Source organism: Benincasa hispida, chromosome 3, assembly GCF_027475165.1.
Source record: "Benincasa hispida cultivar pf3 chromosome 3, pf3_genome.v1.1, whole genome shotgun sequence".
In the NCBI taxonomy this organism is placed as follows: Eukaryota; Viridiplantae; Streptophyta; class Magnoliopsida; order Cucurbitales; family Cucurbitaceae; genus Benincasa; species Benincasa hispida.
The window spans coordinates 13077454-13092438 of NC_143480.1; the positions used below are offsets into that span (position 1 = coordinate 13077454).

Below are 14985 nucleotides of genomic sequence, written 5' to 3' on the forward strand. Positions count from 1 at the left end.
GAACACTACCAAATGGGTTAAATTAATCTTCAATTGGAGCATTTAGAATCAAGAAATTCTGTGCGAATAAATTTGAGATTGATTCACTATCGCTCGCACAAAGGCAATACCAAGAAAAAGAAAACAAAGTCAAATTTGGTGTATTCTATGTTACAGATGAAAATTACAATTCGTTATCAGCAGAGGTTGCTCCTTTCAAGGGTGGATGAATGCCCAAAAGATGGAAACCTCCAGTTCATTGCTCAAATGTCTAATAAACTAATCTTGATGAATATCCTCAGCAGCAGGGGCTGCAAATCTCAAATCCACGGGTCGTGCCACTACAACTGCTTCATCAGCAAATAATGCCTTGATAAAGGACGGGGTCTTCAACGGTCGACGCCCTGTCATTCGTGGGTACACATCTTCGAGAAAATAATAAGCATGACCAGCAACCATACCCTGACCCACAAAAATAATTCGTTACTACTATTGAATAGGATACATTAATTTAAAGCCTTGATAAAGTGATGGAAACTTATTTATTTTGCTGATTTGTTATTAATTTGTTGTTGACAATGACAATCTGTCATCTAATTTGTTATTGATTATATACCATAATGTAATCGTATTAGAACGTTCAAAAGATGGAAACTTTTGGGAGACTCCAGGTTGCGAAAATATTTCCAGATTTCAGGACCATATGCCCAGAATAGAGGTCTACTGAATCATGCAAACCTAAACAGGGTTGGATTAGACATAACGAAATACGAAGAATTATATTCAAAATACAGAGTCTGACGGCATACCAGTAGATCCACCCAAGCACTGGCCCCGACAAGTACAGAGAATCCTAATAGAACCTGTGCAGGAAAAGGGAAAAGTAACATAGTTAATATTCCATCGTGAAGCTTAAGATGACGATTTTACTGGTAAATGGAGATTTCAACTGTAAGGAATTAACATTGGATCGGAACAAGTCATAGACTAATTTTCGACGTGAGGATGAGTAAGAAAATAATAATATGCAAAGAAACCCAGGCTGACTCACCCATGGCAGGTAAGCTGCCGTGAAAGTAAAGAGGCCTAAGAAGCTCATATGGATGAATGGGTTTTGCTTGCTCCACACATAAACCTGCATATAAGAAGATTTGTTGAAGTAAAGAGCTGAACTGCATGAAAGTAAAGGAATGAAACTCTAATTTAAGATGGAAACTAACCATCATGAATGTCAGTGAGTTGCTAAGGAATATAACTTCGGCAATTGACTCGGACAAGTATGGTATCATTCCCCCAACCAAAACAATTCCAGTCAGCACCGTGGCCCCAAATAAGAGCATATAAAAGAAATCAGCTGTTCTTCCCCTAAAAGAGTTTTCTTCCAGAAGTTTGCAGTATCGGGCAAGAAAAAACATGTGAAACAAAAAATCCAAATCTGGCAAAAACAGACACATCGCAAATTAAGAGTGGAACATCAGAGAGTTGTCTTCAATCTTATCCAAATGAAAAGTATACACATATTATATAAACATATACATACATTTATATAAACAGAAAAGGCTGAAAGAGTCGAGAAAGATAGAACATGCCACATTTTCCAGCTCTTTAGTTACCAAGTGATCATAAAAAGTGGTAACCAAACCAAAAAATATAGGGCAAAAGCTAGTTAGATCTATTCTTTTGGGAGAAAGGGACGCATGGCTAAATCATAATATGCAAGTACGGAGAATTGTCTAATCTTTTTACCACAGCAAAAACTAGTGAGAAAACTCCCTTGTTCAAAATTTTCCCAGATGGAATAAAAAGATGTGCAATAAATTCGCACAATGTAGGTCAGCACTGCTTCAGCTTGCTAATTACATGTCATATGCATATAGAATAGAACTTCGTAAAAGCTAAAACAATTATAAGAACAGGAGACTAATACCACTCTCGTGCATTGCAAGTCTGCATGAGTTCTTATTTCAAAAGTTGACCAATGACTATAATAATTAATAAGAAAATGGCAACAGATAGAAAATAATCAGAAATGTGCATATAAAACCAAGAGACAGGATTTTCTACAATTACATATTATACGTACATGAAAAAGTAGTATAAATATATTATGTTACTTTAAAGGTGACAAGGCATCAATTTATTTTCCCTTAAAGGTCCCAATAACACGAATGGCCTCATAGAGAAGCTTAGAGATGTCCCAATTAAGGTATCAATTCATAACAGCTGTCAAATGAACTATAAATTTCTAGAGCAACACATGGATTAAATTCCATCATTGCATCAGAGCTTTCATGAAGAATAAAATGCAAGCTTAAGGGACTAATATAACGTAAGCTTCAAGTAAATGAATCAGTTTCTTCCTGTCAGCAGTCAATGGTCTACAAGTTCAGACAGATAATCAATATTATCTAATAACCCCTTATCAGAAACCCTAGAATTCTGGATTGAGCTATGAATTTCACTCACTCATCAGAATATTTGAACCAACAAATAACAAATTAACACTGAACTTGTAATGTACACAACAGCCTCATTACAAAATATCGCACATATGAAGAAGATAAAATATATTGTAGGATAAATGTTCTAGGCAGTAGCAGCAACAAAAGTATAATATTTTACCTTAACAACATATGTCATTCTCTTCATATTAGTAAAGGGGCATGGAAATAACAGCGTCAATTTCTAGGGATTTAAATTACATCCTATGATCGTTCAAAATTTTCTGTCACCGAAAAACAAGTTCTATAATTTCAAAATACCTATAAAGCATCACTTTAGTCGAAATTCATAAAAGCCAGGACAAGGTTGAATTTCAATTATTACCCATTTTACGGAAGAAGAGGAAGTTGGTAATGAGACGCCAGAACTGATACTTCTTGGCCACCAGGATAGGGTTCAAGTAAAGATGATGCGGAGAGATAATCTGTAGAAAAACAAATTCATGAGAAATTATTAAATAACCTAAACGGTAAGCTAAAACAATATATATCATCTGTTAACTTTAAAATTAAAAAACAAATGATGTTGAAGAAATGCCAATAGGATCATAGGGGATAAGCCACACGTTCTAAGTTTGATATTTCAATAGAAATCATCCTGAAACAACAAAATTTGGTGCCCCCATTTTGTACCACCAAATATCAGGAAAAACTAACACCAAAACTAAAGAAATTTATATAGAAATCCCCACAGGTCAATAAAATCAACGATAATCGCCATGGGCAACCAACATCTAAATCCAAAGACTTAACTAATAATAAAAATCCCCCAAATCATATTAATCGACATCAGTAATCATCCGGGATAGGCAAAAGAAAGCATTAATGAATCCATAACAAATCAAAATAGAAACTGAGACAAAAGAGTGAAGGCATTCTAAAAATATTCCGCTTGGAACCAAAATGTAAGAGATGATCCCTATAAAGAATAAACAGGTAAACCTAGATGAGCTACAGCTAGAGATGGAGAAGGGGAGGCAAGGTACATACATCAAGGGAACAACCAATTGTGGTAGCGATAGCGGCAGTGAGATAGGAGCGGGTGATAATAGGCATTTGCTTGTACCATTCTTCAACGGCTTGAGCCATCGAATCTCGGAAAAAATGATTGCCGATAAAGAAAAACTTCAGATGAAGATCGAAGACGAAGACGGGGGCAATGTTTGTAAGCTTGAAAGAGGAACCGGAGCTCGGAGCGACGAGATTCTCCGGCACAATCCCACAGAGAAAGAGATCTGCAGAATCGGAAAGGAAAAGGTTTGGAGGAGAAAGACGGCGAAAGAAAACAAACCAGCTATTCCCCGTTCTGCTCATTTACGTGGCGGTGACGATTTGGCGCGAATAACAGCGCGAGTGTATTCCACGAACCAATCATCCATTTGGTAAATCAAGTAATTTTACTGTTATATTGTAATTTACCACAAAAATGGAATGAGGTTTATTTTGGGCTCGGCCCATTAATTGATCTATTTGAGCCCTCATTCTATATGGGCCAGTAGCCCTCATTCTATACGGGCCAGTAGGCGCTGTCTCCAGGCCCAATGCTTAGCGAGCCAATTTGACGTTGTCCTCCTTCTGAACGGACGTTTTCTCCTTCTCCCATCCCTAACAATGAGATAATTGTATGGAGGCCCCTTCATATGGGCCCAAATGAAAATTAAATTCAAATATAGTGTTCTGCTGATGTTATCATATTGTGAAATTATTATTTTAACCCTTCATCCTTCTTTCTTCTTTCCTTTGGCAGTTTTTTTCTTTTTTCTTTTTCCTGTTTCCTTTTTTTTTTTTTTTTTTTTTTGTATTTCTTCTTCTTCCTTTTCCTTCTTTTTGCAGTTACTCTACTTTCTCTTTTTTTTTTCTTGTGTTTTTTCTTCATTCTTCTTCTTCCGATTTTGGTTGGTTCGTCTTCGTCATCGTCTATATTCGTCTTCGTCTTACTCCTGTGTGTGTTTCTCTTTGTCTTTGTATGCGTTCGTCCTCTTCTTCTGTTGCAATGAGGAGCGAGAGCGAGAATCATCGAGCGAGAGCAAGAACCAAGCAGTGGGATGGAAAGCAGGAGCAAGAATCAGGAGAGCACGATGGGAAATTGAGAGCAAGAGTGAGAAGAGAGGAACATGACGGGTAGTTGAGAGCAAGAATCATCGAGCGAGAGTGAGAATTGGAGAACGTGATGGGGAATCAAGAGCGAGAACGGGCGAGTACAACGAGGAATTGAGAGTAAGAATTAGCGAGTGAGAGCAAAAATTAGGGAGCGAGAGTGAGAATGACTTCAAGTATCAGGCCCTCACATGCATTTGAGGTCATTCCTCATTTGTTTCTAAATCTTAGGCCATTTTTCATCATGCCCCTCAAATAGGATCATCCATTAGCCAGACCTAGCAATCTCTTCCCAAAATAAAAAAAAATTTCAAGGCATTCAGGGCTCGAGCACATGCAAATGTGAGGAATGCTTGACAAGGCACTGACTCGGCTTCGAATCCTTCATTAGTAAGCTTTGGACTCTCATTACTTGTTCCATAAGACATTTCAGTCTTTGTATCCTTGAACGCACTATATAAAATACATTTTTTTCTTTTTTTTTTAATTCTCATATTAATAACCATTCAAAATACGATTAATTTCATGATAAAAGGTGAACCAATCTGGTGCTTGATATTAATGATAATAATTTGCAACCAGGAGATTTTCAGTATAATTTATTTTGATAATCTTATGCAAATAGTGAATGAAGGCTCAATTTCAGAAACCGGCTTAGTTGTAAAATGGGGTATTAATGGCATTCCCATTCTTGATATTTCCAATGCCACCACTCATTGGTAGAGAACTGCTGCCCTAATATCGAAAAATTTCACAAAATAACCAAAATCTAAAAAACTTTTCTATGGATGACCTCTTCCTAAAATCTAATCTATGATTGACCTTTTGGCTAGGTGAAATACCAATTTTAGCCCCAATTTAAAAAAAAAAAAAAAAAAAAAAAAGTCCACAAACTACACCATACATCTTCTTCCTTCAACAATTTCTTCAGCTCTTCGTTCAATATGTATTCAATGTAACAATAACATTCCATCAATGCATTTATTCCCAACCAATATTCTACCAATAGCATTGAATAACATTGATATCAAGAATGGTAGGTCACTCTTAGTTATTCATTTTTCGTCGAACGCTTTTCAGTCTCCCATTGTTCTCTCAGAGTTTCAATACAACATCCTTATATCAATTTCTTTCATCTTTGTTCATTTTATTATGTCTTTGGGTATAGAGGAAGATTCGTTCATCAGATATAGAAACGGAGAGAATGTAAATAATAATCTATAGTATTTCTTGTCCCCTAGATCGTTTAGTATTGAATGAACGATCGTATAGCAATATATAAACGATTGTTCATTATAATATAAATGCTCGTTTAGTATTATATGAACGCTCCTTTAGTATTATATGAATGATCGTTTAGTATTAGATAAACAATGGTTTATTATTATATAAACGATTGTTTATATCTAAAAATCATTTATAAAATACTAGACGATCATTTACATAATACTAAACGATTGTTTATATTCTATTTCACGATCGTGTAGAATTATATAAACAATCGTGTATATAATATTGGGCGATCGCTTATCAATTACTGAGTAATTTCTTAAAATTTGATTGGGTATTGCTTAAAATTTGCCAATCCAATTGCAGATCAACGATGCTTCTTCGCATCTTGGTACGATTTGGTGGGGAATGAGACCAATCAGGAAGCAATTACATTAGAGGTCATATGAAAGGTTTGAAGGTCATAAATGATATAATAGTCAGTGACTTAGTGAATATTATGCACCAACAACTAAATATCGATCCAATTATGTTTGATATACACATCAAATAATGCTACAATCTATTATTTTCGACTCCCCTAATTGACATAGTCGACATGAAGATCTTAGCTTCTTTTTAAAAGACTATGATGCATCTCGGATGCCGTTATTTGTATTAGTTACACCTCGCGAAAGTCATGGACTACACATTGAGAATATGTACCAATAGTGTAGTCCAATGAATCAACCCATTCCAACTAGTCAAAACTTTGGATATGCAACCATTCCAATATGTAATATTTCTACAATGTCTTTAATGGATGATCATATTGACCCATGTAACTTGGGGGAAGATCAAAATGAAGCTTGGTTGGGTCACAAGAATGAACCCCGATGTACTCCACAGTTCAATACTAACCATGGATATGGACAATCTTCAGCACCACAAACTTTTCCAACAACTTACATTCATGTTCCAACCCCACCTGCTCCCATCCCACTAGCTATGATGCCTTCAGTGTAAATGCATTCCACTATTCCAACCCAACTATTTGTATATATAACCAGACCATCAGAGGGTCCATCATATGACAGTCTTATCACAATACTTCATGACTGTCTGAATGATAAGGATATAAAGGTCGGTCAAATTTTATTTTCGAAATATGACTTGTCAGTTAAATTGTCAATAATTGCAAAAAAAAAAAGAAAAAGAAAAAGAAAAAGAAAAAAAGAACTTCGATGACCGTGTAAAGAAGTCAACGAAGAGCTTGCTAATTGTACGGTGTTCAGTGGAGGAATGCAAGTGGGGGGTCTGTGCAAAAAAATTGAAAGAAAGTAATTCCTTCAAAGTAATGAAATATCCAAGTGAACATACATGTTCTCTTGAAATGAGAATGGATAATAATTGACAAGCAAAAAGTTAGGTTATTGGACACTTAATCAAGTCCAAATACAAATAAGTTGGCCGAACATACCGACTGAGGAATATCATTGAGGACGTTCGGCAAGTTGAGTGAATATAAATTACAGACGAGCTTATCACGCTAGAGAGTATGAATTGGTGTTTCCACAAGGGTCGCCGGAAGGATCATATGCCATTGTTAGGGCATATGGCGAGGCACTTAAAATTGCATGCTTTAAAAAAATTAAATTAAATTTTAAACATACAACATGTTTTGAACAAAATTAAATGTAGATTAGGGTTTCATAAACCCTTACCTTTGAAGACGATCTTCAATGGAATCCCCGAACACTACCCCGAACAGCAACCTCGGTATCCTTAGGTAAAGAACCCAGGAGGAGTGAGTGCTCTGGATATTTAAGATTTTTAGGGAAATAAGGAGATTGAGAGGAAGAGAGACCACAGGGGAATTCTATAAAGAGCACTATACTAACCTTAACCCAGTGTGTTTTGCAGGAAGAAGAAGGACTGATCATTCAGTCTCCCACTTCCACGATTAGGAGAGAAAAAAGGAGGGAGGGAGTTACAACTCCCTCCCTTAATTAATTTAAAACAATTAAATATTAAATAATATATTTAATTAAATAAATAATTTAATATATATTAATATGGTAACTACCTTATCATATAATAGATATTAAACTATATGTTAAATCAACTATAACATATAACTTATAGTTTTAATATTGTATCATATACAATATAATTTATAGTTTCTTTTCTCTCACTAATGACATTTAATATAAATCAAATTTATATTAAATTTAATAATATGAATCCAATTCACATAATTAAAATTTGAATCATATTCAAATATTTATTTTCTCTCAAATAAACTTTATATTATAATATATCAAATATATTATAACAATTATATCATATATAATTAATTTAACTTAATTATATCATATATACTTATTTCCCTCAATTAATTTGAATAATTCAAATTAATCATAAAACTGATTCTCATTTAGTCTTATTGAACTATCGAGGGGATCTCATGGACCTGTAGCTCGAATCTTCAACGGTACGCGAATAATTAATTAAATTATTCACCATCCGTTAACTGTCAGCACTCCACTAAAGACCAGCAGCCGCACTCTTTGTACTACAGATATATTTCTCTATCCACCAATCAACAATACGATAACCCTTCACAAATTGCTCGTAAGTACAGTTGGGCCCAAATTACCGTTTTGCCATATAGTTACATCTAACTCCTTAAGTACCACTGATCCCTCTAATGAACAATAAATCATCCAACTATAAACAAACCCTCTCGAGTCAGGAGAGGGTGTGGCGCCACATTGTTCAAGCCCTAGAATCAGCCCTTAAGGAAGCAATTTATCTACTTGTCCCGACATTGGGGAATGAGTGAATTCCATCTTGTGAAGCTGTGTTCCCAGTTCCTTAATTAGACGAATCCCCAAAATGGTAGGCTTGTTGAGTCGGCAATCTGACCACTCTCACCCATACAAATCAAAGAACCCCCCCATAGGTAGGAGTTCACAATTGACTCGGGATTTAAGTCACGTTACCTAGGTTCTCCTGGTGAAATGTAAGTCTCTATTATGAACATCGTTATATAATGAGACTAAACATTTCGTGGTTTGGTCTTATACAAACTTCTTTGTATAGAATATCCTTGCCCATATGTCCCCACAAGAATGATCAGGATCAGATCATTTGTAGCATTCTACAAAAATTGTAACACTTACAAAGTAGGCCATACTCACAGTGTCACCAAGATAAGGTATCCAACCTTATCCATCTACTACAGACCATTTAGGTTATCACTTAAAACATGATCCACCCGTATGTCTCTATATACATGTTTAAGGTACAAGATAACCTTGAATGTTAGTTTATTGATTTGTGGTTAATGCAACTAATTTTGAAATAAAATATCAAATATTTTATAACATAAATAAAATGTTTGTATATTACAATTACAAATTATAGGACCCTACGAAATTTAAGGCATCAACCCCAACAATCTCCCACTTATTCTAAAGTTAGTAGGGTGTACAATCTCCCACTTATCCTAAAGCTGATCTTGATATGGATTTCCTAGAATCCTTATCAGTCTGAAAATCAGAATCCGTGTATCTAGTAAGGATCAAATCCTTAGAACCATACATGAGCATGATACTTGAGGATACTTTTAACGGCGTCCAGTGATCAAATCTTGGATTAGACTGATATCTACTAACTATCCCCACTGCATAGCAGATGTCAAGTCTAGTACATAATATTGCATACATCAGGCATTCAACAGCCGATGCATAGGGGATTCGTCTCATTTTCTCAACCTCTTGAGGTGTCTTAGGATACTATTCCTTAGACAATATCACTCCATGCCTAAAATGTAATAGATCTCTCTTGGAGTATTACATCAAATACGTGACAAACATTTTGTCAATATATGATACTTGAGACAGAGCTAGCGTTTTGTTCTTTCGATCTCAAAAGATCTGAATTCCTAGAAAAAATCGAGCCTCTCCCAAATCTTTCATTTGGAATTGGATCGTTAGTCAGTTCTTAACTTCAGTCAGTAGACCTATATGATTCCTAGTGAGTAGGATATCATCTATATATTTAAGGATCTCTAACTATAGAAAACCAATGAGTGGAAGCAAATCGTTCCAAATCCTATTGTGAAAGAACACGACATTTACAATCAAACAATAACAATTATGCATAACGAGTAAATTACAGCATGCTATAAAGTTAAAAACAAACAAGGAATAGAGTAAACATACATTTGAAGAACTTTTTCTTCTAGTATTTCCCCGATCCAACACCAAAGTGTCCAGCAGCACGAATGCAACGCGAGCAATTCATCAACTCAGCACGAACTGGTAAATACTCGATCCTCAACCCTCAAACGGAAACTTGACACTACCACGAGGTTACCTTGGTATTCTCGGTGTGAGAATCCATGAGGTGTGGGCTCTATATGGATTTGGGTAGAGGGAAGGAGGAACTAGACGATCGAGTAGATGATCGAGTAAATGGGAGAAGGAAGAAGTTTATCATATAGACTTAAGTACTTGATTGTTTAGTAGCAAGTAACTATCGTATAGGATACTCGATCGATTGTTTACTTTTCTCTCTCGACAAGTTATCGTAGGATACTCGATCGACTGTTTAAACTATCTCGACAAGTTATCATATATCTTGCTTCGTGTATCTTGGAATCAAAAAAATGAAAACTATTTTCACTTTATGCATTCGATTGCCATAAACTGAATAAAACTTCCCACTAAGTCGGTTATTTGGAGAAAACTGAAATCAATTATCTTATAATTAATTTATTATAAATAAATATAATAACTAATTTATCATATTATATTTATAACCTATAATTTTAATATCACATCATATGCAACATATAAACCATAATTCTTTTCCTCCTTTGTGGCGTTTAATATAAATCATATTTATATTAATTCCTCCAATCAATTAATGTATCCACTAAAGACAGAGAGCTGCACTCTTCACACTATAGATATATTTCTATGTCCATCAGATATAACCAATCAATAGTACGATAACCCTTCATAAATCAAAAGACCGCCCTCATAGGTAGGATTTCCCAACTCACTTAAGATTAAGGTCATGTTACCTATGGTCATCCTAGTGAAATGAAAGTCTCTATCATGAACGACGTTATATAACAAGACTAAACATTTCGTGGTCCGGTCTTATACAAACTCCTTTATATAGAGCATCCTCGTTCGCATGTCTAATACACGAGTGATCAGAATCACACCATTTGTAGCACTTTACAGCATTTGTAACATCTACAAAGCGGGCCAGACTCGTAGTGTCACTAGGATAAGGTTTCCCGCCTTTATCCATATACTACAGACCATTTAGGTTATCACTTAAAGCACGATCCATTTGTATGTCTCCACATATATGCTTAAGTTACAACGATAACCAGGGATCTTAGTTTATTGGTTTGTGATTAATACAACTAAAATATCTCATACTTCACAGACTGAAGTAAATAAATATCTCATATTATAAATCACAAAACTGTTTGTTCATATAGGTGTTTACAAACTACAAGACCCTATGAGATATAAGGCATCAACCCCAACATATATAATACTAAGAAAGCTACTGAATTGTTGATAATTCTCTTGTATACACAAGGTTAATTAACATTTTGATCAAAACCATAAGATTTGATCGCAGTATCAAACCTTATGTTTCAAGATCAAGAAGCTTGTTTCAGTCCATTACTGGACATATTAATCCTACAAACCTTTTGCTCTTAACCTTGGATTATGAATTCCTTAGGCTGCTCCATATAAATGGTCTCCTCAAGATTGTAATTCAAAAAAGCAGTCTTGGTGTCCATGTGTCAAATCTCATAATCATAATATGAGGCAGTGGACAGGAGGATTTTAATATACTTCAACTTAGATATAACCTTTTGCAACTAATCTAGCCTTGAAGGTTTGCACCTTCCCATCAGCACCCCGTTTTCTCTTGTAGATCCATTTGCAACCGATAGGTTTTACCCCATGAGGTTGATCTACAAGATCTCATACTGAATTGAAGTACATTGACTCCATTTCGAGATCCATAAATTTGATCCACTTATCTTTGTCAACATCCTCTGTTGCCTTCTTATAAAATAATGGATCCTCAACATCTCTGTCAGCTACCATAACTAGAATTTCAGTTAAACCCATATAACGAACAGGTGGATTTGCAATCCTCCCACTGCATCGAGGTTCTCTTAACTCTTGAGGTGGAATTGACCTACTAGATGATCCAACTTCAACAACTTTTGTTGAGATGTTGGCTTCTTCAACAACTTTTGTTGAAGATTCAATAGTTTCTTTGGAAAGTTCGTTCAACAAAATTTTACTGCAGGGTTTATGCTCCCTTATGTGGTATTCTTCAAGAAAAGTGCATTTGTTGATACAAACACTTTGGTTTCTTTTGGGTCAAAGAAGTAACCACCTCTAGTTCCTTTGAGGTAGCCTATAAATAGGCACAATTTTGAACGAGATTCCAATTTCTTAGGATTGACCTCTAGCACATGTGCAAGGCAACTTCAGATTCTGAAATGACATAAACTAGCTTTAGACCATTCCGTAACTCCAAAGGTGTACTAGTAACACTCCTGAATGGAACACTGTTCAAAATATATGTTATAGTCTTTACTGCATAATCCCAAAAAGAGTCAGGTAAGGAAGTGTAACTCATCATAGACCGAACCATGTTCAACAGGGTTTACACCATTCTGCTAAGAGTTGGGATACAATTCCATGTTCTATCAAATAGTTTTGGAATGTCATATCCATAAACTCTCCACCTTGATCAGATCGAAATGTCTTTATTGTTTTACTTAATGTATTTTCAACTTCAACCTTGAATTCTTTTGAACTTTTCAAAAGATTTAGACTTATGTTGCATTAAATAAATGTACCCATATCTTGAATAACCATCAGTAAAAGTGATTAAATATTTATAATCTTTCCTAGATTTTGCATTCATCGGGCCGCAAAGGTCTGAATTTACCAACTCTAAAGGTTCTTTGGCCCTGTGACCTTTTCCAGTAAAGGGTCTTTTAGTCATTTTGCCTTCAAGGCATGACTCACATATAGGTAAAGAATTTTGTTCTAACTCGCTTAAAAGTCCATTCTTCACCAATCTCTCAATCTTATTGAGATTGATGTGTCCTAGTCTTAGGTGCCAAAGTTGAACATTTTATTTAGGAAAAATTTTAAGTCTTTTATGTTGAGTTACTGCAGTTTTAAACATCTCAGTGTTATGGAGGGCTTTAGTAGTGAAGGAAACTCGACATGAGGAGATTCTTGAGTGGAAGCGGATTGTCCAAATTCCATTAATTATCGAATATAAAATTTACAGTAAACATACAAAAGATATGTGCATTTAATGTTAAATTACAACATGCTATTAAATAAGAAACAAGTTCAGAGATATCACTTTTGAAGAATCTTTCTTCACAAATCCCTCGAACAATCATGAACGAAACTCCTTCCTCGCGGATCTCCTTCTTCTCGCATAGACACTACCAATCGAGAACCCTCTATATTCTCTTTTGAGATTTAAAGACTCAAGCAGAAATTGTGGGCTTTCCTTGAGTCCTAGGAAGAGGGAAGAAGATGAAGAGGATGAGAGGGGAGTTTTTTCTCAGAGAAGTTTTCTCTGTGTGAATGAACGTGAATCACTTGAAGAAGATGATCTCTCCACCTCTTTTATCACTTGTTAGTTATTGAGAGAATAATGGGAGGGAATTATAACTCCTTCCCTTTTATTAATTTCAAATAAATTAATAAAAAAGAATGTGTGTGTGTGTGTGTGTGTCCATTGGATATAACAAATCAACAGTGCGATGACTCTTCACAAATTACTCGTAAGTACAACTGGGCCAAAATACCATTTTTCCCCTGTAGTTACATTTAACTCCTTCAGTACTACTGATTCCTCTAATGAACAATAAATTATAGTTCCACTATGACCAAGTCCTCTCGGGCCAGGAGAGGGTGTGGCCACTATGTTCAAGACCCGGAATCAACCCTTAAGGGAGAAATTTATCTACTTGCCCCTGCATCAGGGAAGGAATGTAGCTGAGTTCCCAGCTCTCTAGTCAGATGAATCCCTAAAATGGTAGACTTGTTGAGTTGGCAATTTGGCCACTCTCACCCATATAGATCAAAGGATCGCCTTCATGAGTAGGAGTTTACAACTCACTCAGGATTCATGTCATGTCACTTATGGTCATGCTTGTGAAATGTAAGCCTCTATTATTAACGGTGTTATATAAAGAGATTAATCATTTCATGGTCCAGTATTATACAATCTATTTATATAGGACACCCCCAATCACATGTCTACACATGAATGATCAAGATCAGATCATTTGTAGCACTTTACAACACTTGTAATGCCTATAAAGCGAATCATATCCGTAGTGTCACCAGGATAAGGTACAACCTTATCCATCTACTACAGGCCATTTAAGTTATCATTTAAACAAGATCCACTCATATGTCTCTACATACTTGTTTAAATTACACAAAATAACCTTGGATCTTAGTTTATTGGATCAAGTATATGCTTATAAAATAATACTTATTTTATTAACAACAATATGTTTATACAGAGTTTACAAACTACGAGATTACAAGAAGATTTAGGACACCATTCTCAACAAGTAGCTAATGGCCTTAGCACATAAAAATTATCTTCCAATTCTGCTGAACAAATATTGACACCATTCTAAAAAATAAACACTTTATTTACAAGAAAATTAATATAATATGATTGTTCTAGCAAACACTTTATAGAAATTAAGTTCCTCTTTAAACCAGGAACTACATATACATTTTCTAGTAAAATGAATTTATTTTGTAAAGTCAACTGGAGACCTCCCATTGCCATAGTCGAGACGACGTGTCTAGTTTCAATCCACATCATCATCTCACCATCATCAAGTTTCCGCTAGAAACTAATTCCCTAAAATGAAGAACAAACGTGGTTAGTGCCGCTAGAATCTATAATCCAGGCAGAATCATCATTCTCCATTAAACATGTTTCCAATACAAGTAAATCAAATTTACCTTGCTTGACCTTCTTCTTTTCTGCCAAGTATTTGGGGCAATTCCTTTTCCAATGCCCATCTTGGTTACAATGGAAACAGATTCCCTTTGCAGCCATGGCTTTTTTTTGCTCTAGAAATGAA

General features: G+C 35.3%; 1 protein-coding gene across 1 annotated transcript; it reads right to left on the reverse strand.

Annotated features, from left to right (window-relative positions):
- Positions 1–56: 56 nt before the first annotated feature.
- On the reverse strand, positions 57–3852 carry DER2.2 (DERLIN-2.2). Its single transcript, XM_039026871.2, has 6 exons — positions 3471–3852; positions 2806–2905; positions 1200–1414; positions 1031–1114; positions 789–842; positions 57–441 (listed from the first exon to the last, which is right to left on the reverse strand). The coding sequence occupies exons 1-6, from the start codon at positions 3792–3794 to the stop codon at positions 259–261; spliced, it is 960 nt and encodes a 319-aa protein (XP_038882799.2). The 5' UTR covers positions 3795–3852; the 3' UTR covers positions 57–258.
- Between the last annotated feature and the right edge of the window lie 11133 nt (positions 3853–14985).

Excerpts from the sequence above, each read along its gene's own strand:
- DER2.2 (XM_039026871.2), bottom strand. The coding sequence starts at position 3,794 with ATGAGCAGAACGGGGAATAGCTGGTTTGTTTTCTTTCGCCGTCTTTCT. Across the intron at positions 2,906-3,470 it reads CAATTGGTTGTTCCCTTGAT|ATTATCTCTCCGCATCATCT; the intron begins GTATGTACCTTG and ends GTTTTTCTACAG. Across the intron at positions 1,415-2,805 it reads CCTCTTCTTCCGTAAAATGG|ATTTGGATTTTTTGTTTCAC; the intron begins GTAATAATTGAA and ends TGTTTTTGCCAG.